The sequence below is a fragment of the Lithobates pipiens genome, unplaced genomic scaffold, assembly GCF_037356315.1.
Source record: "Lithobates pipiens isolate NorthernLeopardFrog02 unplaced genomic scaffold, aLitPip1_a1.2 Scaffold_18, whole genome shotgun sequence".
Classification (NCBI taxonomy): Eukaryota; Metazoa; Chordata; class Amphibia; order Anura; family Ranidae; genus Lithobates; species Lithobates pipiens.
The window spans coordinates 133,779,023-133,803,463 of NW_027507758.1; the positions used below are offsets into that span (position 1 = coordinate 133,779,023).

Consider the following 24,441-nt stretch of genomic DNA (forward strand, 5'->3'; position numbering starts at 1 on the left):
AGGCTAGGCATTTTCCACATCTGAAAGAGCCATTGAGGGGTGTAGTATATTCTATGGAAGATGCGTAACTGTATCATTCTGTCTCTGGCTGATATAGCAGTAACAAAGTATGTACTAAGGAGTTCTTCCCAATTGTAACCCGAGGGGTCTGGTATATCTGCCGTACAATGGTGCTTTAAAGCTGGTAGTTGTGTAGGCCTACTCTCCCCTAAGATTTTATAGTAAGTGGAAATCAATTTGTGTGTTCTGGTTGTATCAGTGCCCCTTCCAACTTAGAGTTCTGAAAAGAGACGTTTCTAAGTCCTAGTTGGGCTCTGGCGGCATGTTTTAGTTGAGGGTATCTGAAACTCCAAGTCTCAGGTATCCTCAACTCCCGCCTCAGCATTGAGAATGTTTTAAAGATACCTTTGTCATACAGCTGATGCAGGTACTTCAGTCCCCCTCATTGCCCAAAGACAGGCGTCTGGCAAGTCGTAAAAGTGTGGGAATGTGGGGTTATACCAGATAGGATGGTTGGGCGATATTGAGGGTTGGCCTTCTGGGACCAAGGACTGACATTGTTTGTATATTTTAAGGGAGACTTATTATATCCGTGCCCTCTTCCCCCTTAAAGTGGTTGTAAACCCTTACAAACCACTTTGACCTACAGGTAAGCCTAGATTAAGGCTTACCTGTAGGTCCAAGAAAAATCTCGGTTTAGGAGACATTTACAAAAAGACAGCCACCGCACCGTAGACCGCAGCACGCAGGCACACTGGGTAGGCCACAGATGCCTGCGAGTGTCGGCTCCCGTGCGCATGCGTGGGATTGAAGTCCCTCCGGGATCCATGGCAGTGGCGGACATGAAGACGGAGGACCGCTTCAGGGGCTTCGTTCTCAGGCAAGTTATTCATAATGAGCTAGTATGCTATGCATACTAGCTTATTATGCCTTTGCTTTGCAGGTTCCTTTCTTTATTTTATTTTTTTCAACTGCCTTTACTTCCTCTTTAACAGTCTTCCTAAATATTGTATAAGTCAAGGCTTCGTAGGAGAGCACAGCCGCCTCCGCTGCGGTAGCTGCATTGTTCAACTGGGGAAAAAGCCACCAGTGAATGTAGACCAGTTGTGAGGCATAATAGTAAAATCTGACATTTGGTAGGGCCAGCTCTCCCTTAGTCGTAGGTAGTTTTAGTGCAGTCAAAGCTATTCTGGGATTCTTAGGAGACCAGAGCAACGTGGATAGTAAAGAATCAATATCCTGAAAAATCTTCTTTGGTACGTTTACAGGGCAGTTTGCTAGAATATACAATAGTTTGGGCAAAAACACCATTTTAAATAGATTAGCTCTACCCATCAATGTCAATGGTAAGTTTACCCAACTATTCAGTTTGGTTTTAAGGGAGTCAATACAGGGTAGAAGGTTGTTTGGAATGTACTTGGCGATTGATAATTGTATTGTAACTCCTAAGTACTTAAATGTTGAGGTGACCTGTAGCGGGGCAATTTTGCGGTAGATCAGAGGATGCCTTATGGGTGTCAAGAGATACAATTGCTCTGGGGACTGTGGATCACTCTGCCCGGATGCTGTGCAGGATTCTTTGGTGTCCATCGCTGGCCACGTCATTACATTACAGTACATTATGGGACACAGAGCCACAGTAATTACGGTCTGGGTTATATGGCACCTTCAAGTGATGGACACTGGCACACCCTAAACAGGAAGTTCAATTCCCCATATAACCCCGTCCCCTTACCGGGAGTACCTCAGTTTTGTAGCAAAGCAATACACATATAACCAGAAAGAGGGGAGGGACCTCTCTGTCCCGTGATGTACTCCAAGAAAAGGATTATACAGGTAAGCTGTTATAAAAATCCCAATGCCCATTTGAACCATGGAGGGTTGGTGATGCACTGCTCCCAAAGCACTAACAGCCCTGGTGGATTGCACTTTGACCTGAAAAGGTGGAACCTTCCTATACAAGCCAAAAGCTTGAATTACCTGCCAAATCCATTTGGCAATAGTGGATTTCGATGCTGCCTGTCCTTTGCTAGGACCTTCTGGCAACACAAACAAAACATCTGTTTTTCTGAATCTGAGCAGTCACCTTTAACTAGATCTTGACCGCTCTCACTAGACCCAAAGAGTGTAGTGACTTATCTTTTCCTTAGAACAGGGTTCTGGAAAAAAAAAAAAAAAAAGGTAAAACAAAATCCTGGTTTAGGTGAAAACCTGAAACCACCTTTGGCAGAAAGCAAGGATGAGGACACAATACCACTCTATCCTTGTGAACGATTAAATATGGCTCTTTACAAGAAAGAGCCGCCAGCTCTGATATCCTTCTTGCAGAAGAAATGGCTATCACAAAAACTAGTTTCTTTGTCAAAAGGAACATGTCATATCAGCTCAAAAGGCTGCTTCTGTAATGCCAACAGAACTAAAGTCCCAAGGGTTCAGGGCTGCTTTAACCGGAGGATTAAGCCTCATTACCCCCTGTATAAAGATTCGGATTAAAGAATGCGAGGCCAGCAGACGTTGAAACAACACTGATAAGGCCAAGACCTGGCCCTTGATTATACTCAAGGCGAACTACATCTCTAGTCCCATTAGCCCCATTTGCAGAAAGGCAAGCATTCTACCTATGACATACTTCCTCACACCAAGAAACATATGCCTCCCAGACTCTATAATAAATGACTCTGGAAGCTGGCTTCCTTGCATTAATCAAGGTAGGTATCACTGAGCCTGAAAGCCCACGATTCCTTTGAATGTGGGTTTCAATATCCAAATCGTTAAATTTAGCTTTTGTAAAGTAGGATGAACACTGGTCCCTGCGATAGCAGGTCTGGGCGTGGTGGTATGATCCTTGGGTTTCCTACCACCATATTAACCATTTCTGCATACCAAGATCTTCTGGGCCACAAGAACTACTGACTTCCTTTCCCGCTTGATCATGTGAAGAAGTCGAGGTAGCAGCAGAATAGGAGGGAAAGCATAAATCAGTGAACTGATCCCACGGAGTCACCAACGCATCTGTTCCGCATGTGGGTGGATCCCTTGTTCTTGACACAAAGTTGTCAAATTTGTTGTTGAACCTGGATGCAAACAGATCTACATCCGGGATCCCCCATCGTTGGCATTTAGCCAGAAAGATGTCGGAGTGAAGAGACCATTCCCCTGGGAACAACTCCTGGCGACTTAGGTAGTCTGCCTGTCAGTTCTCTACCCCTGGAATGAAGATTGCTGAAATGTACGGCACATGTTCTTCTGCACAGGTTAGGATATGCTTTACCTCTGCCTGGACTGCCTGACTTCTGGTGCCCCCTTGGTGATTGATATAAGCCACTGCTGTGGCATTGTCAGATGGAATCCTGGCAGGAGAATTCTGCAACCTGAAAGTCCAGGCCTTTAGGGCTAGACGCGCTGCCCGAATCTCTAGAATGTTGATGGGCAAGGTCTTTTTGGTTCTGGACCATTTCCCATGGACAGACGCTTATTGCAAGACTGCTCCCAAACCTGAAAGGTTGGCATCCATTACCACCTTCCAGGTAACCGGTAAGGAGGATTTCCCCTTCTGCAGATTCTCGGATATCCTCCAACTGAGGCTCTGGTGCACTTTTGGCGACAAACGCATTGAAAAATCTAGTGCCTCAATCTTTTTGTTCCACGCTGATAGGATACTGTTTTGTAGCAGTCTCAAATGAAACTGAGCATAGAGAACTGCTTCAAATGAAGCCACCATCTTCCCCAATAAAAAAAAAAAAAAAAAAAAAAATGTATTCCAGGTAGTTAATTGTGGCGACTACACTTTGAGTCAATCTGACTACCGACCAGTCTATTGAGAGCAGGCTGCCTAGGTATGCTATTGTTATACCTTGAGTCTTTAATTTGGCCAGAGGAAGGGCCAGAAGTTTTGTAAACACCCGAGGTGCAGTAGCTAGACCAAAAGGCAAAACTGGGAAAATATATAATCTAGATATATAAACTCGCACTGATGGTGTGAAAAAAAAATTAGGTGATAAAAAAAAAAAAAGTCCATATAAAACTGTGAATAACCACAAATAAAAAATGCTGGGAATGCTTCACATCTGGTGTGCAGAAAAATTTTCAGGTGTACCCAGACGTCAAAGGACCCGATGACGCCCTGCGGGACATTTGACCTGAGGAAACGAGGAGACGGGAATTCTTGTAACTCTAGTTTGTAACAGAGCTATTGTGGAGACCACCCATGTGTCCTGAAATTCTTCCTGCCAGACCTTGGAGAACTGCAGAAGTCTTCTCCCCACTCAAGCGAGTGGGGGCGTCACTTCATAAAGAGGCTTTAGCGTTCTGTCTTGTGGGTTTCTTCCCCCAGAATCTTTTGTCCCTGCGATTGACCCTGAGGTTTACCTCTTGAATCTGACCGTGGAGGCCATCGTGACTGCCTTGGTTCTGATGCCCCCAGCACTGGAGAAAGAGCTTGGTTTAAATAAGAGGCGTTTACTCTTTAACTGGCAAAAGGGAACTTTTCCCACTTGATATTCTTTGGATATATTTGTCCAAATCCTCCCCAAACAGCTTTTCACCGTGGAAAGGAAAACCAGCAAAGAGCTTTTTGAATGGTGCTTTGGCTGACCAATCTTTCAACCATAAGATTCTACGCATATGCACCAACCCAAGCATAAGTGGAGAGGTTTGAAGAATAGAATCTCTAATTGTGGACCGGACGTGAGTGGGAGTGTGAATGAGTGAGGAGTGAGAGCATGGTGCAGCTCTCCCCCTCCCTACCCTACCTGTCTGCCTGACCTGAGCTAGTGGACCTGTTCCCCCACCGCCTGGGCTGCTGGAGCTTGAAGGAACAGCCTTTCGCTTGGCTTCGGGGTGGCTTCTCCTGTTCGAGCGGGAGCTGCTTGTCCGCTCGTGTTCCGCCGCCGTCTGACTCCGGGATTCGCTGGACTGCTCTCAGCTTCACTGGTGTGGTAAGGTATCGGCGTGGAGGAAGCCGGGAGTCTCGGAGGACAACGCGGGATCTCGAGCGCTCCAGCCACGCCGCTTGTTGCTTCTACTGTGTGAGGAGGCTTCCCCACGCTGCTAAACCTTACATTGTCATCATAGAGGTAATACCTTTCTTGCTGCAAGGCTTTCTTGTCGGCTGGTGCTATAGACCTATGCAGAGCTGAAGACTGTCCTTAAAAAAAAAAACTCCCTTTGAAAATCCCTTGAAGGGATGTGGCTCTGAACTTGCTATATTTGGACGGGACTTGTCGCTCTGATATAATTAATCTGATGGTTTAAACAACACTTAGGAGAGTGTCATTAAATAGACCGGGGGCATAGATTTCAAAGCTGGCTGATTGCTATTTTCTCTTTGCTGGAATGTACCACCTTACCGGATTGTTCTGTGACTATAATACCGGCTTGTTTATAATTACTGCAAACATCCTTTTCTGTTGCTTGTAATACTGTGCAAGGGGTTAAAGGGCCGGGAGACTATTTATTTCTTATGAAAGGTTTACTCCTCTGTATATTTGATTGTAATGCTGCACTTCCGTATAGTTATTCCCTCCCGCTTTGTTCACTAAACCTCAAGTTGGGGTCACATATGGGGGGCGCCCTATATAGTCGCTTACACTCTGTTCACATGGCGATTAAATAGTGCTAAATAGAGCTAAGGAAACTGTCAACACACCTATTAATTCGCTACTCTTGGGTTGGGAATAATACCGGGGTCCGCTGATGTTTTAGTGGTAAAATCCCGGTATTATCCGAATCATGTCTAGGAAGAAATCTCCTGAAGAGCAGCCTCCTTTGGAGGGGTCCCAGATTACTCGTTCGGCTAAGACCAACCACATGGCTTCGATTGCGGCAGCAAAATTAGAACGATACGCACACTCGGGCCCTGGTTCACCCCCTAAGACAAATACACAACAGAATACTTTACAGAATAAAGACCTGAAAAATTTGTCTGGAGATAGGAAAAGCCAAGGTCCTTCTGCAATTAACCCTCAAACTCCAACGGTGTCTAAATCTGGAGGGGCTAAGGGTCCAGGGGGAGCTAAAACCTCAAAGGCTAACGCAAACAGAGAAGTGGCAGATTCGTCAGCTAGTAACACTATCTCTACACCAGAAATGCTGGAAGGGGAGCCTACATTAACAGACATTCTAAATGCGATCAAAGATTGCAAAGTCTCAATATCCAGCTTTGATAGCCAGCTGCGATCTATTAAAGAGGAACTTTTATTTATGAGGGAAGAACTAAACAAAACCATTTTGAGGACCACTGATCTTGAGGAACGTATAGGTGCGGTTGAAGATGAACTGAGCCCTTTGAAGCAGGAAGTCGCATTGCTTAAAAATATGGTCGACTCCCAGGCAGCTAGACTGGATGAGATGGAAAACAGGAGTCGAAGGAATAATATTAGGGTATTAGGCCTCCCCGAGAAATGCGAGGGTGCTGATTTAATAGGCTATCTGGAGGGGTGGTTTCGAAAACTTTTTAGTGCCACCGCTCTTAGTCCCCTATTTACAATTGAACATGCGCATCGGACTCCAGCGAAGGTGCGCCGTACGGGGGACCACCCTAGGCCTATATTGATTAAGGTGCTTAACTATCAGGATAAGGTGTCCCTACTGAGGGAGGCTAGGGAGAAGGGGGATATCAGGTGTGAGGGGGTTAGGATCTCCTTATATCCTGATTTCTCCCCGGACCTCCAGAAACGTAGAGCTGAATTTATCCCAGTCAAACGCAATATGATTAAATATAAGTTAGAATAAGCTCTTTTATACCCAGCTAGGCTGAGGGTAAGAGCACTTGGTACGACGTTTCTTTTCAATTCACCGAGGGAAGCATCCCAATGGCTAGAAGAAAACAAAAAAGAATTATAGACCTGTGTAATTGAGTTGGTTCTTATAAGCAATTTAAGTTTAATTATCTGCAATTAGGTTGGGTGGTGGGAGGGAGGATAAAGAGGTAAAAATGGGTAAGAGATATAATATATGAGAGATAAACATTTATTTGCACGTTCACTATATGTATAAAAATGAGGGGGGGGGGTTGTAGTTTGAGCGATGGAGGGTAATAGGATTTCTATGGGTGAATGTAGAGGGGTGTATATGTGGTTTTGGGGTTTTTTGATGTATGGAACACGGAGTGTTGAAAGCGTGGGTAAGAGAAACTGGAAGGTCACGGGTCAACCCCTTGGGGGATGCCCTGCAGATGGGAGGGTAGGGAGGGGGGGGGGTTCAAAGTCTGGGTAGGGGGAGGGGCATAAGGGGAAGGGTGGGAAGTAGAGCACTAATATTCATATACACACAATTAATGATTTATCTTTTGAGAAGAGGTGAGAAGAGGTATTACACTTGGGGGGATAGTTATCAAAGGTATGTACCTGGGAACGACACGTATATAATTATTTGGGGAGGAGTAGCTTTTTTCTCCTTCTCTTTTTTTTTTTTTTTTTTATTGCTTTTTGCTGTAACCAGCTTATTATATTGGCAGTTAGCACGTAATGCCGTCAAAACGAATTAAGGTAATATCCTGGAATGTTCGGGGTTTGGGAGATCCGACCAAGAGAGCGGTGGTGCTATCAGCACTAGAGGGCCTAGGGCCTGGACTGCTCTGTTTACAGGAGACACACCTGACCGCTGAGACGGTCCCGCTACTGCGTGGTCGGAAATTTCAAACCCAATTTCACTCGGTGTTTTCCTCATATGCAAGAGGGGTGAGCATCTTAATTGATAGGGAGGTTTTGTTCTCATGCTATAGTAGCTGCATAGATACAAAGGGTCGGTATATTTTTTTATATTGCTGTATTGAAAATAATCCATATGTGATAGCTAATATATATGTCCCACCCCCATTTAAATTAGAGATTTTACACGAGCTAATTGTGTTTATGATGGATAAGACAGATATCCCTGTAATAGCAGTGGGAGATTTTAACGAAGTTTTGAACAAGGCTTTAGATAGATTTCCAATTGCAGTCCCAGTAACTGCAGGGAGCGAGACGAGACTGTCCCGTTTCCTGCAGGAAGTGGGACTGTGCGATCTGTGGCGCACCCGGCATCCTTTAGAGCGACAATATTCCTGTTTTTCAACGTCTTTTTTTACCCTGTCTAGATTAGATATGGCCTTGGTGAATAATCAAGCTTTGGCCTTTGTGGAGGCAGTATATTACGGCCCAAGGGGGATCTCAGATCATTCCCCCTTAATACTGACTCTTATTGTGGGGAATAAGCAACATCCCGGGCAATGGAAAATTAATCCTTTATGGTTAGAAATGTTGGACAATCCAGAACGCTTAATAACCGAATTGAAGAATTTTATTTATATTAATGCGGGCACTGCATCGGCGGGAGTAATTTGGGACTCTTTAAAAGCTTTTTTAAGGGGACTCTTTATCCAGCAAATAGCTGGAAATAAGGCTAAGATGAGGACCCAGGAAGAGCAGGCCAGGAAGGCAGTAATAGGGGCAGAACAGCAATACATTATAAACCCAACCCCATCTACTCAAAATATGGATGGAAAAGCAGCACGAATACACTATGACTATTAGAAGAAAGATAGATAATAGATGTATTTTTCAGAGACAAGTGAATTTTGGGGAGGGTGAAAAAGTGGGTCGCTTATTATCTTTATTGGTTAAAACAAACACTACCCCTTCAATGGTACTAGCGGTCAGGACCCCACAGGGGGAGATTACCTCCGATCCTATTATGATTAAAAACATATTCTATCATTACTATCTCTCTCTTTATAAATCCCAGAGGGTAGGAGAGCTGGGTATGGTGGCCAAATTCTTAGGAAATATTAGTATACCAACAATGTCAGTAGAAGATCGTGCTGTAATGGAGGCCCCAATAACAATTGAGGGACTCCGTAAAACGGTGGCAGAGATGTCCAATCTGAAATCACCTGGACCTGATGGGCTTCCCATTGAGGTTTATAAAAAATACGGTGAAGTCCTGCTGCCGGAGTTGTTGGAGACATTGACCCAGTCCTTGGTGGCAGGGACGTTGCCTCCTTCAATGTTGGAGGCTAATATAGTGGTTCTCCCAAAGGAGGGGAAAGATCTAATGGACCCTGCTTCGTATCGGCCGATCTCGCTGCTTTGTACCGATGTAAAGATTCTAGCAAAAATTCTGGCAACTCGCTTAAAAAAGCTTATACACAAGCTCATCCACCCTGATCAGTCGGGTTTTATCCCGAACAGGTCTACTAGCATTAATATACGCAGAGCCCAGTTGAATGTCCAGATCCCGGTAGATGATGGTGGCCCCAGGGCAATATTAGCCTTGGATGCAGCCAAGGCTTTTGATTGTCTTGAGTGGGAGTATTTGTTTGAAGTTCTTTCTAGATTTGGGTTTGGTCCAAACTTTATTAAATGGGTAAAAATGCTTTATACTAATCCAAGGGCAAAAATAAAAATTAATAATGAATACTCTGAGGCGTTTCAACTAGAACGGGGAACGAGGCAGGGTTGTCCCCTTTCCCCCCTGCTCTTCGTTCTGTCAATGGAGCCATTGGCCATAGCCATTAGGGCAAATTCAGATATTCAGGGATTTAGGAGGGGTCAGAAGGAGGAAAAGATCTCACTATTCGCCGACGACATCTTGCTCTTTTTGGGAGAGGCTCAAGCCTCGTTGAAAGCGGCTATGAAAATGATTAAGGAATTTGGTCAAGTATCTGGATTGGCTATCAATTGGGATAAATCGCCATTACTCCCGTTAGATATGGGGACCACCAATACAATACAAGACACGTTCACTTTAAAGGTGGTAGACAAGTTCAAGTATTTAGGGGTCTGGATGGCAAAGGATGTAAAAGGGTATGTGGAAGATAATCTAGCTCCCCTTTTGTTTAAACTTAAAGACAAGGCAGATATTTGGAGCCGCCTCCCCTTATCGATTGCGGGTCGCTGCAACCTGGTCAAGATGGTTTGGCTCCCTCAAATCTTATACGTTCTCCATAATTCACCTGTATGGATTGGCGCGCGGTGGTTTAAAAAAATAGAATCTCTGTTTAGAGATTTCATATGGAAAAAGGGGCCGCCCAGGATAAGCCTACGGACGTTGCAGTTACCGATGGAATATGGGGGGATGGCGGTTCCACATCCCAGGCTTTATTATTTGGCAGCACAGATGCAGCATATAGCAGGTGCAGGAATATCAAGCGAGGGTTTGCCACATCATAGCCTACTGATGCTAGGATGCCCCCACAATACACTCATTGAGGCCCTTGAGGCAAACTCATTTGGGATAAGTTGTCCAACAATCCATCAGATTGTTAAACTCTGGAAAAGTCAAAACTATATTAAGATACCAGGGAGTATCCGTATTGGCTCCCTTATGGAACAATAGAAACCTTGCTGAAATAGCTAAAGTGGAAAGATCTAGGGAATGGGCGAACCAAGGTATAAACTATCTAATCCAAATATTCCAGGGCTCAGAAATTAAATCATTCAATAGTTTAAAATCTGAGTTCTCACTGTCGAACAGGGCCTTTTACAAATATATACAGGTTAGGCATGCAGTTCAGTCCCAATTTGGACCTCAAAAGGTTCAATGGAGTCAGATGCCCGTGCTGTCACAGATTGCGACCCAGGATAAGCTTAAGGGACTGATTTCATATATGTATGCTAGACTAGGGGACGAAATGTTGAACCACGATGCCTTGCGTAAAACCAGGGAAAAATGGGAGAAAGATGTAGGCCCGCTGTCTAACTCCGATTGGGATCGGATAATCGATTACGGTACAAAAGTTTCGATTTCCCCTTCCCAGAAAGTTTCTCATCTTTTCTTTTTCTATCGGGTGTATCACACTCCCAAGAAAATGTTCAAACTTGGTTGGAGAAACAACGACCATTGCCCAAGATGCGGTATTACTGGCGATTTTATTCATATGCTCTGGAGATGCCCAAAGTTGTTTAGATACTGGACACAGGTCATAGACCAGATAAATAAAGTTTTTAACTTAACACTGAAAGCAACAGCTAGGACCTGTCTTTTGACTATCCCTGAGGACCGTACAGTCCCAAATGCCATTAAAACACCAGTGATCAGATGTCTTTTCCAGGCAAGGAAAATAATCGCTCAACAATGGCATTCACACTTAGGTCCATCAGTTGAAACCTGGATGGTAAATATAAAAAAAGACAATCGCTAATGAGAGGGTCTTTTTTATTAGACAAGGTAACATTAGGAAGTTCAAGAGTCTATGGGGGCCTAGTTTGGGGAAGTTAGGCATTCTATTGTAGATGAAAGAGCTGTAGATCACTACTGGGTATCACTGGGTATCTGACGTCCCTTTTTCCCTTTCTATACAGGTTTTTACTTTCCCTGTTTGTGTTTTTTTTTTTTTTTTTTTTTTTTTCCCCTTTCTCTTTCTTTTTTCCTTTTTTTTCTTTTCTTCTCTCTTCTTTCTTTTTATTTTTGTCCTCTTTTTCCCTTAGGAATTTTTTAGCTAATTGGTGAATGTTATTGCTATAGAACCAGGAAGAGGAATAATAATTATTTATAATCAAGTGTGTGTAGGAAGTTCGCGGGACTGGGATGGCGGGGGGTGGGGAAATTGTTTAAACTTTATTTAGGAAGCGCTAGGGGAATAGGTATAATTATGGTGTACACTATGCATAGGTTAATTTAAGTCTATTTATAGGATGTATATTTAATATATCAAAAACAATGAACTCTTAACTTTTTACTTTGTGATTTACAAATAATTTGTTTTTGTAAAAATGTACGCAATTAAACGTGCCACGATGATGTGGAACTGTGAATGAGACACTAATGAGCGACAAGCTGATTCTAGTCTCTGGCGGAAAGTAACTGATGTGGCAAAAAAAAAAAAAAAAGAATCTCTAATTGTGTCAATTGCAAAGCACAAAGCAGCTGGCAGCTCAGCCAATTCCTGGGCCTGTTGTTCAGGGACCACCTTGAGTACCTGTTTCAACTGGTCTCTCAAGGACTGACATACCCCAATTGCCGCCACTGCAGGTTGAGCCTCTTAACTTGCCAGGGAAAAAATGTTGAACAGGAATTCCAATTTTTTATCAGTTGGATCCCTAAGCATTTATGCATTATCAAGCTGACAAGTCAAATTTTTATTCACAGAGGATATAGCAGCGTCAATTGCTGGTATACTCCACATCTTAGTTAATTTTTCATCTATAGGATAAAGTGTTGAAAACTTTTTAGAAGGGAAAAAGTGCTCATCTGGGTGATCCCACTCATAATACATAAGCTTTTCTAGTAATGAATTGACAGGAAAGGCACGCAAGGCTTGATGAGGCTTTTGTCAACCCAAACAAGAAGTGGGCTCTTTAACCGACTCCATTAAGGGCAGCCTAAATGTGGAGCAGACCATTTCAGTAAGAAAATGTACCAGCAACTTCTCAGCATGTGAAGGTCAAAGCGCAATCCACCAGGGCTGTTAGTGCTTTGGGAGCAGTGCATCACCAACCCTCCATGGTTCAAATGGGCATAGCTGCAACCTGGTCTTCAGTCCACACATTCACCAGATTCTATCAGGTGGATGTAAGAAGGCATGAGGATGTCGCCTTTGGGCGCAGTGTGCTGTAGGCTGCAGTATAGGTCCCCTGGTCTGATTGTACCCTACTTTTGTTGTCCCCTCCCCTTAGGTGGCATTACTCTGGGACATCCCAGACAGTAATTACTTGGCTCTGTGTCCAGCTTACCTGTATAATCCTTTTCTTGGAGTACATCACAGGACAGAGAGGTCCCTCCCCTCTTTCTGGTTATATGTGTATTGCTTTGCTACAAAACTGAGGTACTCCCGGTAAGGGGACGGGGTTATATGGGGAATTCGAACTTCCTGTTTAGGGTGTGCCAGTGTCCATCACTTGAAGGTGCCATATAACCCAGACCGTAATTACTGTGGCTCTGTGTCCCATGATGTACGATAAAGAAAAATGGGCTGCCTACACACAAACGCAATGATGTGAACCTAGCCTCAGATCCTTCACATCCTATTATTACATTGGTGTTCTCAGTCCTCCCTGCACATCATCCCTCCCTTCAAACTCTTGTCCACAGCCCTCCTTTATATCACCCCCTCATATCACGCCCCCCCCTTACTTTAAATTGCCGTTCCCAGCCCCCCTTCACATTCCCTCCCCCCCTCATATCACGCCTTTCACATTCCTGTACTCGGTACAGATCCAGACTGCAATCCACCATTAAGTTATGCCTGCTCTACAGTATGTATTATTTTCCCCATGGAAAGCAACTGAAGCCACACAATTGCTTAAATCGGGAGTAAACCCGCTGATTTTTTTAAAAATTTTTTAAAATTTTTTTACACCTGTAAGGGAAAAGGCATCGCATACTAGCTCATTATGAAATACCTTAGAACGAGGCGCCGGCATCTCACTCGGTCCATGCCGAGGGAGCTGACATGTTCCCTAAGCGTGTCTTCTGGGTATCGCGGCCCCAGCGCTGCAAATGGCCGGAGCCACAATGTCGTCAATCCCGCATGCGGGAGTTTTCTTCCCGGCAGGGTCTGGCGTCTGCCGGAACTTTCAGCCAAGAATCCCCGGTGCGCATACACTGCTGAAGTCAGCAGCTCATTGCGAGGGGAATAACTCCTAAACCGTATAGGTTTAGGAGATATTCTTTTAACCGACAGGTAAGCCTCATTATAGGCTTACCTGTAGGTCAAAGTTACAAATGTACCTATACAGCTGCTTTAAGAAGATGGAAATAGCATTTGTTTATGGCTATTTCCTATGGGGCCCCCAGGAGCAAATATATACTAACCCTATGCACAATGATTAGGATCTAGGATTAGCTTTTAAATCAAAAAAAGTTATAAAAGCAGTTTATGCACATAAAAAAATAAATATCATACCTTGTACAGGGTCTCGCTCATAAAAAAATTTAATTCGATTCTTCCATATCTGAAAATTGACAGCTTTTCATATAGAGCATAAAGATATCGCCACAGCAAACTACTCTCTTTTTCACAGCGAAGCATACCAACAACTTTTATAGGAATTTCTACAATTAAAAACAATAATTATTTTCAGTAGTCGGGAGTTATCACAAAATACAGCAGTTTCTATGTCATTGAACGACATTAAATCATAATTTCATGTGCATAATTTAAAGCTGTACTCCTAACAAAAACATAACGTATCATTTAATTCAGTTATGCAGCAACAAATAACACTAAGTGTATTCTTTTATAGATTTAGTATTAGCACAAGTACATGAATCTGGTAATATCTGCAACCTCATGCATAGCAGTGATCAGACAGGAAGGGGCATTCTGAGCCAGATAGGGCTCTATTGCTTTTCACACTGCTGTCAGCTTATCACAGGAAGCATGCATACAGGAGGGGGAAAGACAAGAGAGTCTGCTTATTGTACAGTTACAGGGTTGGGCAGTTTTTGCTGCCAAGCTGCAGTAGGATCTGCAAGGTGGTCCAGGACATTGTCACGCTTTCTGGCAGGAGTAACGTTTGGGGGTTCTAAGTGATTTTCTAGTTAAAAAAAAAAAAAAAAAAAAAAAATGATTTTAAACTTGAAACCAACAAATGTCAGGAAAAGGCTTTAAGTGCTTAAACTTTTTTCGCTTACACACAAAGTCTATTCCTTTGACAAATTAATTACTACAATGTTTATACTTAAGTTCAACTGATAAAGAATGTTTTAATTCTTGGCAGACTGCCCAGTATTTCTCTTCCTTTCTTTTGAGGAGCTCAGTGAAGCTGACCCCTACAATCAGCACAAATAAAAACTCAAGTGTGTTTCTTTAGTGCTACGTTTGTGCTGTTTTGTGCCGTAAAAATGTACATTTGTGCTGCTTTTATTTTTAAGATATTAGCAATTGTTTTTTCCAGACTATCACCTAGCCCCCCTACAACAGCCAAATGGTACGAAACTGGTCTTGTTGGTTAGTGCTACATTTGTGCTGCTAAAATTTCTGGTCTATCTTTTATCCTTTTTGCACTTAAAAGGTCACCAAAGGTCACTCAGCTCCACTACAATGCCCAAATGACACGAAACTGGTCTCTGTTAGTGCTACATTTGTGCTGGTTTGCGCTACTAAAATTTTTATTTGTGCTGTTATGGTTTTTAAAGTTATAACAGTTTTCTTTTCAAACCACACTCACTTTGCCCACCCTACAGTCAGCACAAATAAAAACTCAAGTGTGTTTCTTTAGTGCTACGTTTGTGCTGTTTAAATTTCCTTTCTGACTTATCGTTTTTGCGTTAATAATGATTTATTTATTAAAGGTCACCAAAGATTACTCAGCCCCCCAACAACACCCAAAGGACACAAAACTAGTCGTGCTGCTTAGTGCTATGTTTGAGCTGTGTGAAGTTGGCACCCCATGTTTGTAAAACCTGAATAAAAACATACCATTCATTTGTGCCGCATTTGTGCTGATTTGAGCCGCAAAAATTAGCATTTGTGCCAGTTCAGTTTGAGATATTAAACATTCAATTTAATGTAAGCCACTTTTGCACCCCATGTTGCGGAATTTTAAAATCAAACACACCATTCGTTTGTGCCACAAAAATAAACATTTTGTGCCGCTTTGGTTTCAGAGCCATTGTGCGTTGTATTTTCTGAAACCCCACCCACTTTTCACCCCATGTTGTTGAATTTTAAAAACAAACACGCCATTTGTTTGTGCAGCATTTCTGCTGGTTTGTGCCACTTTGGTTATATTATAATATAGATAGTGTGTGTTACGTCCAGAGGATCTCACAGCGCAGGTAGCAACTTGGAACCCCTGCGGTTGCTGAATGAGATGGCAGACAAGTTGCTTTCCCAGCTCAGGGTGGAGGCGGCATCCAGAGGAGCAGAGTGGCTGCAGGAGCAGCTCTCATCTGTCCTGCGAGATCGAGCCTCCGGGTCTGGGACAGGGGGGCAGGAGTCCGTATAAGCTGCTTTGGCTGCCATGGCACACTTTATTATGACCCTGAGGGAAATGGGGTGTTCAAGGATAAGATCACCTTAAAAAAAAAAAAAAAATCATGTTTTTGCAGGAAATAAAACGTGCAATTGTTAAGTATTTATTTTTACAACTAAGCTTTATTTTTTATTTATTTTTTTACAATTTTTTTTATTTTACTGCAAGTTTTATATATGGTGCAAGAATTCACTAGAAAGACTTTTTTTTTTACTTTTGACAACTGGACCACTGTAGTCATATATGCTATATATTGAAAAAAGTGCTCTGCCTAAACAGCTTTTTATTTTGGTTGGAAAGTAATGGTCAGCACTGAAGGTTCAGAGAAATGTAAGCAGACGTGGAGCGATTACACCCACTGGTGGACACACAAAAACCTAAATATCCATCTGGATAGAGATGTCTTTTAATGGACATAAAATAGACAAAACAATATGACATGATGTTTTCCTAAATGTGAGCTATAAGCATTATTACAATAAAATACTGCAATAGAAAAATAACTCAAATGTCCCTGTTCACGGAGAATTAGGTTCCGTTTTAACATTTATTACAGGAGATCTTGATCACTTTCACAAATAAGTGGTGCATCAGATGATTCCTTGTCCCCAATCTGTTTAGGTGCAGTGCAGGGAAGACATCAGGGATCTGATATAACCCCTGATGACTCCATAAAGAGTACCTGTCACCTGCACAACATTATGAAATAAGGGGCTCATAAGCTCCATTGTGGTAACAACACAGTTAAAAAAAAAAAAAAATTACATTTTAGAACACAAAAGAAATAAAACGCACACACACACACACACACACACACACACACACACACACAAACACACACAAACACACACACACACACACACACACACACACACACACACGCCTAAAACTGCATTTTAGAATGTCTGTACACTAAAAAAAATAAAAAAAATAAAAATACAAAACACACACACTACTAACCTGCATCCCAGGGAACCTCACTGATACCTAACCGTTCCATCAAATCATCAGAAAACATACAGGGAGCATCAACAGCATTTGCAGTATTAGGATCCAACCTGAAGAAGTCACAGTGGACAACTCTTAGTGACCCGCATGCTTCCTTCTCCAATTTCTGAAAAAGAAATAAGCAGATGTTTGGGTTCAATTTATTATTGGGCAATTTATGCACAACAATCACATAGAAAATCACAACAAAGACGAATCTGAATTGCCATCCTTATTATTCAGCCAGTTGCTATGCAAGATCACATTTCCAAAAATGCAAATAAAACCCCTTTTTAACTGCTACAGTGTAGGCTGGCTGTGTAGAATCACCTGTATATATAAAGGGATTTTGCTTTTGCGGAAAGGGCGTGTGCACCTGCTCGGCCGTGCTGTCACTGTCATTGTCTCCAGCACATGTCGACTGCTGGTTCTGGGACAGGACCTGCCGATCATCAGAGCGAGTCACAGGAGAGAGCTGTGTGTATGTAAACACAAAGCTTTCTTCTGACAGTGGCGAGGTTTGTTTTTGTGGCACATCCCTTAGTAAAAGCACCACAGAGAAAACAGTTAGGCACACATTTCCCCTTTGATTGGCCCAGATGTCGACCCGTTCCCAGCCAGTGTCAGAGTATATTACTAGCACTGATCACTGTATTACTGTCACTGGAGACGTCAGTGGCAGTTAGCCAGTTTTCACAAAGTGTCACATTGCCCACCATAAGTCGCTGATCACCGCAATTACTGGTATAACAAAAATTTAATAAAAATTCCAAAATAAAATGTTATAATATATATATATATATATATATATATATATATATATATATATATATATATATATATATATATATATATATATATATATATATATATATATATATATATTATATTCTCAGTTTGTAGACGCCATGACTTTCAATCACGCAAACCAATCAATATACACTTATTGGCTTTTTGTTACCAGGCATGTAACAGAACACATTTTAGCCTACATTTATGAAGACATTCGATTTAAATTTTTTTTATTGAATATGTTTTATATTAGAAAGTAAAAAGAATAATTTTTTTTTTCTAAAATTTATGCTCTTTTTTTCATTTATAGCACAAAAAAATAAAAAAATAAAAAAACCTAGGAAATAGTGTAAATACCATCAGAAGAAATCTGGAAAATAAATGTAGAAATGTAATTGGAGTATAGCGCTGCATGACCGCACAATAGTACTGAATAGCAAAATCTTCCAGAGATGAAGGACTTAATTGTGCTGTATCAAATTTTTTTTCTTTGGTACATTTGTGCTAAAATTTAGATCAAACCAAAACATTGGGCTTTTTTTAATAAGAAAAAATAAATCAAAAAGTGAACAGTCACAAATGTAAATTCATTTGCTGCATCTCAATGCTGCCAGCACAACTTAATCAATGTAAGGGGGAATGTCTGAGAAAGGAAACAATGAATGGAATAAAAGTGCATTTCCTTATAAGGGCAGCAGCAAATGAAAAACACAGAAGCGTGAATAGGCCCTTATAGGCATTCACGGATCCTTCTATTACAACTTTAACAAACCTTTTCTGGCCCTGTTATATGTAACAATCAGTATATTTTGCTAGAAATTAATTAGAACCCACAAACATTATGTATATTTTTTTTTAAAGCAGAGGCCCTAGCAAATAAATTGGTGGGTTTTGCATTTTTTTTTTTATTATTTCACACAGTATTGCGCAGCACTTTTTAAAATGCAATTTAAAAAAATAAAAATAAAAAAATTTGAACTTTATTGCAAAAAAGCACAAAATACATAACCCAATGTTTGGTAAAAAAAAAAAATGATGTTAAAAAAAAAAAAAAAAAACATGTCATGCTTTAAAATAGTGCGCATGCAAAAGCGACACACACCGTAAATATTACTGTCCATAGGAAACACTTTAACCAACTCCATACAGGGCGCTTTCACCCCCTTCCTTCCCAGACCTATTTTCAGCTTTCAATGACAAACATGATAACTCTGTCATGCTACGCTGTACCAAAATTAAATTTTTATCATTTTGTTCACACAGAGCTTTCTTTTGGTGCTATTTAACCACTTAAGCCCCGGAAGAATTTACCTCCTTACTGACCAGAGTAATTTGTACAATTTGGCACTGCGTCACCTTAACTGACAATTGTGTGGTCATGCAATGCTATACTCAAACTAAATTTACGTCTTTTTTTTCCCCACAAATAGAGCTTTCTTTTGGTGGCATTTGATCACCTCTGCGGTTTTTATTTTTGCGCTATAAGCAAAAAAAAAAATGGGTACATTTTGGAAAAAAAAAAATTTTTACTTTTTGCTATAATAAATATCCCCAATTAAAAAAAAAAAAAAAAAAAAGGGGGCGTGTGCCCTCTGGTGCCAGATAAAGGGTAGGGTGTACCCATGTGGGATTTCGCTCAGTGGAGCCATTCTGCTGCAGTATATCTGCGCGAGCCGGTTGAATCACCACTGGGTTTTTTGTGTTTTGTTTTTTAGCAGTATAAGCGAAAAAAAAAGGGTCAAACATTTTGAAAAAAAAAAAAAAAAAAAGGATTGCTACTAAAATTTAGGCTAGAATGTATTCTGCTACATGTCTTGTGGTAAAATAAAAATAATAAAAAATCCAGATAAGCGTATAATAGGCTCATTCTAGAGTAAAGAGTATACAAGCTCGGCTACATATCATTGAAAAATGAAAAAATTATCAATCCTGATGTACTGACTGCCTAGCTCATATCTTGAGGCCCTAAAATGTCAGGACAGTACAGATACTAGAGGTGCGCATCTTCACTGGCCTCACGATTCGATTATAATTCCAACAATTCGATTAGATTCCGCGATGCATCACGATTACAGTGCAAGCGCGCATAGTTTTCATCCAAAAAATTCAAGCAGTCAAAATTCTATTTTTTTAAATTTTATCACTTATTACTTCAGACAAGATACCAGCTTCTGCTCATTAGAATATTCCCTTAACAGTGCACGGTTAGGAGATTAGTTTTACTTACAGATAAGCTATATTATAAGCTAACCTATAGGTAAAAAATTAAAGTTTTCTACCACTTTAAGGTTTGTTATTTTCTAGTGGTTATGTTCCTAACTATCCATACATGAACTAAAACCAAACTATTGACATCTTTGTAGTCCTACTGACACCTCTTAGAAATGGTGATGAGGGTGTAATGGGGATATATTGTGCAATTCATTAGGGTACTCTAATCATAAAGGTTGTTAGTTATAAAGGGATAATATACTGTATGTGGAAAATGCTTACGGTGCATAGCTTCAAAGTACTGGCAATGCTGGGATGACCGAGTTCAAATAAGGTCTTGATTGCATGGGTGGTAACCCTTGCTTCCGCTGAAAAGAAGCCAGTGGTGGGTCACTTTTCAGAAATTGGTACAAAAGCACAGCTGCAAGGCTTCAGGACAACTCTATGGCCTTCTAATTTTTTTTTCAGGGGGTTTAGCCAAACAGGAATTTAGAACATAAATATTGTACCACAACCATGAATCTAATGTTTGGCTTGCAGTTTCAGCATCATCCTATTCACCTGAACTGATTGCGTTGGCAGTGATATCACCTACCATATGCAACATTGAATCTCATTTTTTTTTGTGGCATGAGATGAACCCTGTACGGCCAATGTTGCAGCTTATGGGGGGGGTGGTCAGGGGATGGTGAAACCGAATCTCAACTGCCTATTTTTACCACCGCCTATGTGAATGAGTCCTAAAGCATTCCATTTTTTATCACTTCGATTTGTATAAGGCAATAATTCTTCCTTACCTTTAATCCAGGAAAAAAATTTAAAAGGCCTTCCAGAGCTACAACATTACAACCAGCATCTAGCAATGCTCGAGTGAGAACTCCTGGACCTACATATATAGAAAAAAAAAAGAAATGATAGAATGTTATGCTAACGGAGATTACGCCTTTAATTATGTAATGCAGCTGCCACAGAAGAAGCACTTTAATCATAGTAACAATCATGTACTCACAGTAAAGGGTTATACATTGTATTGTTGGGTGGCATGCACATGGCCTTAAAGGAGGGCAGAGGGCATGCAGAACCAGTGTAATAACTCTCCTGGGAAACACTGCTGCTGCATAAAGCCAGACATGAGATGATTTAGAAAATGCACCTTTACAAGGTTATGCATTCGGGTTGTGTACAGCACCCCCCCCCCCCCCCCCAAAAAATAAATAAAATTATACATACACATTATATATTATATACATATACATACACACACACACATACACACTCTTTTTAATGATAATCTATACTATAAAAGTCCACGTTTCTCTCCAGATCAGTGAAACCATGTATATGTTATAGTAACAGCACAAGTGAAATTGTTATCTGAATCTGTTCCAAACTTACCATCAAAGGGGGACCTGTGTTACTACATGTATACTTGTTCACAGGCATAAACAAATTAAGAAAAAAGGAGACCGTCACTGTTGACCTCCTACGAAAAAAATGCAATGGTCTTGAGGTCTCTATCTTAGGTACTTTGATGGGCATTAACCAGTCCAGCACTAATCCTCCCACTGACACCAATGAAATGGGCGGTAAACCTCCCAATGACACCAAGGAAAGGCACACTAAACCCCCCCCATTGACACGAATGATGGGGGCACCAATTCGCCCAATGACACCAACAGAGTACTATTCCACCTACCATTTTAAGATTTTGTGCTGCTCTAGATGCTATTGGAAGGTGAATTGCATTCTGGGTACCAGCATCAAGAATAGGTTGGTTGTTTATACTGTTTAATGTCAGTTTTATTATCAGTGTCTAGTGAAGCATTACATCACAATTCTCCATCATTCTGGGAATGTAGCACAAAAACTTAGGGAGACCAGCTCACACTCAACCTGGAGTCAATTCAAAGTTGAAGGTTTTATTTTCCTCATCACGTATCACACATGGCTCTCTGGGTACAAGCGCTTCTTTATTCAATTAAAATCGCACACATATTATAACATGTCACACCTTGATGTAGTTCACAGAGACAGGTTCATCATAAAGTTGAGAACCCCAAAAGCAAGAATCGCTCTAAACTCCTCTCTTCCCTCCTTGGTCAGCAAGAAACCAGGTGATGGCCCAAGGAGCCGCTAACTCTACAATTAAGCCCAAACAAGAACCATCAGTGAGCAAGTCTGGCAGAATAAACTTTTAGGCTGGATTCACACTTATGCAGTTTTAGTGCTTTTTGCATTTTGCAGATTTGCACTAAAATCCATTTAACATTGTTTCCTATGTAACAGTCTGTAGTGCAAATCTGCAAAATGCAAAAAAGCACAAAAAATGCATTAGGCGTGAATCCAGCCTTAGGGCCCCATTGACACTAGGAACTGCATTGGAATTGCACGGGAAAGCTCTGTGATTCACATACAGTTATGTGCAGTGCAATGGGCTGCAATCACAATACTCCAAAAATAGTGCATGCACTACTTTTTAAAACGCACAGCAACCTGATCACCTGGTACTTTTTGGGTGTGGGCTGGTATAGGCAAATGCACACGGTTTGCAACCCGCATTTGGAGTGTCATTACTTTGCACTGACACCTGCTGCAGATTGCAAGAGCAGTAAAATTGAAATGCAATACGGCAAACTGCACGGGAATGTGTGTTTCCTGTGGTGCGATATCAGTGTGAAGCCTTTTTGGGGTGTTTTCTAAGGTTAATCATATTAAGCTGTATCAGCATAACGCATCAAGGTGTGGCAAGTTGCGCACTTTCAATTACCTTAAAATGCCACTAAACCCGCACCATTAACAAAAAAAATTAAAAATTATTATTATATATATATATATATATATATATATATATATATATATATAAATAAATAACAATAAGCATAGTATATGGATTGGTTTGCACAAAAGTTAAAGTTATAGGGGATAGATTTGTGGCATTTTTATTTTTTTACTGGTAATGGTGATCTGCTATTTTGGGACCATTGACATTTATACAGTGATTAGTGCTTTAAATAACCACTAATTACTGTAAAAAAAGTACCAGTTACTTACCGGTAACTGTCTTTCTGGGAAATCTTCCAGGACGGCACACCTGAGAGATGAGAGGCTCCTCCCTACAGGAAACACAATCAATCGACAGCTGTTTTAAGTCCCCACCCTTCCCCTTGATCCTCAGTTTGTAGAGAAGTAACTCCTGAACCAGGTTCACAAGGGAAATCATTCCTCATAGGTACTCACCTTCTAGTGTTCTAGAATTTTCCCTCCTCCAACGGGCGGGAAGTAGGCCTGCCGTCCTGGAAGATTTCCCAGAAAGACAGTTACCGGTAAGTAACTGGTACTTTTCTCAAGTCATCTTCCAGGACGGCACACCTGAGAGGATAAACAAGTACCTCAGGCCTACCTTAGGGTGGGGCCACTGCAAAACCCTCTTGGCGAACCTTGGCTCTGCAGTGAGCTTTACCTCCACTCCATACGCTCATATGCTTGATGAAGGCATGTTAGCTGGATCATGCGGCTGATCTGCAGGTCTGCTCCACAGATGTTCCTGCCTTTTCCGCTTCAGATGCAGTATCTAGGTGAAATGGGCTCTTAAAAATGGAATCAGAAAACATGTTAAACTTGTAGGTTAGCAATGTTACCTATCTCCCACATCTAACAACCATGGCCTATTATGCCTGTAGGTGCTACTTAGAACCACTAAAAAGATAAATAAGAGACCTGTGTAAGACAAGGACACTACATTAATCAATAAGAGGGCCTGTCTTAACACTATCCTGTTGAGGGAAATAAAACTGCTTCCTTTTTATCTTTATGTCAGCAAAAGACTAAAGGGAAGCCTACTTAAGGGAAATAGATTAACAGAAGCTTGAACCCTGGGTTTAAGGCATGCCCAATCTATGTCCTTACTTACGCCTGAGAGCCTTCTTCAGGAGATTAAAGTCCCTAGCAGGAGTAGACTACCCATATTGCTATGTCTAGTTTTGCTAAAAGGGCAAAATGAAGGCCATGCACCAAGCCGAAACCTATTCGATCGGGTATACATCTTTATACTTCATCCTCAGGCCCTAATACTCCTCTGAACAGAACTCTCCAAGTTCTTACTAAAGAGGGCGATTCATTATCCCCTTCCTCCAGTGTCCCATAACCCTACAGGGCTTCAACCCTAGGAAATGGTTCTGGCATCCCTGAATGCAAGTGGTCAAGGTTTTCTGACATGTGGCAGCGGCAGCCCGAACTCCTGGCCCCTCCATGGAAAAGAAGGCTGAAATACAAAAAGGTGATACATGCATTATTAATATCACAAATAAAATGATCATAGATTGTGGGCACGGCACAATAGATTTAGACAGAAAGGACACAAGCATAGACAACAATGTTGTGTGCCTGAGTGTGACTAGCTAAACCAATATATCAAATATGGGAAGAGACCCAAATCTGAACCTCAACGTAGGCAAACAGTCCTCATAGTCTGGTTTTCTGATGTGCTGCCAAGACGTAAAAACATTAAGACTCAAGCAAACCCTAAATGCTGCGTATTTCTTTAGTGCAGCTA

At 41.4% G+C, this 24,441-nt stretch overlaps 1 protein-coding gene across 1 annotated transcript in view; it reads right to left on the bottom strand.

Moving 5' to 3' along the window:
• Positions 1 to 24,441, bottom strand: part of TFB2M (transcription factor B2, mitochondrial) — a 71,899-nt gene that overhangs the window by 17,345 nt on the left and 30,113 nt on the right. Inside the window, exons 3-5 of the mRNA XM_077486141.1 lie at positions 20,687 to 20,775; positions 16,860 to 17,013; positions 13,826 to 13,974 (exon numbers count right to left, since the gene is read on the bottom strand). Coding sequence (XP_077342267.1) covers positions 13,826 to 13,974; positions 16,860 to 17,013; positions 20,687 to 20,775 — 392 coding nt within the window. The remainder of the gene's footprint in view (positions 1 to 13,825; positions 13,975 to 16,859; positions 17,014 to 20,686; positions 20,776 to 24,441) is intronic.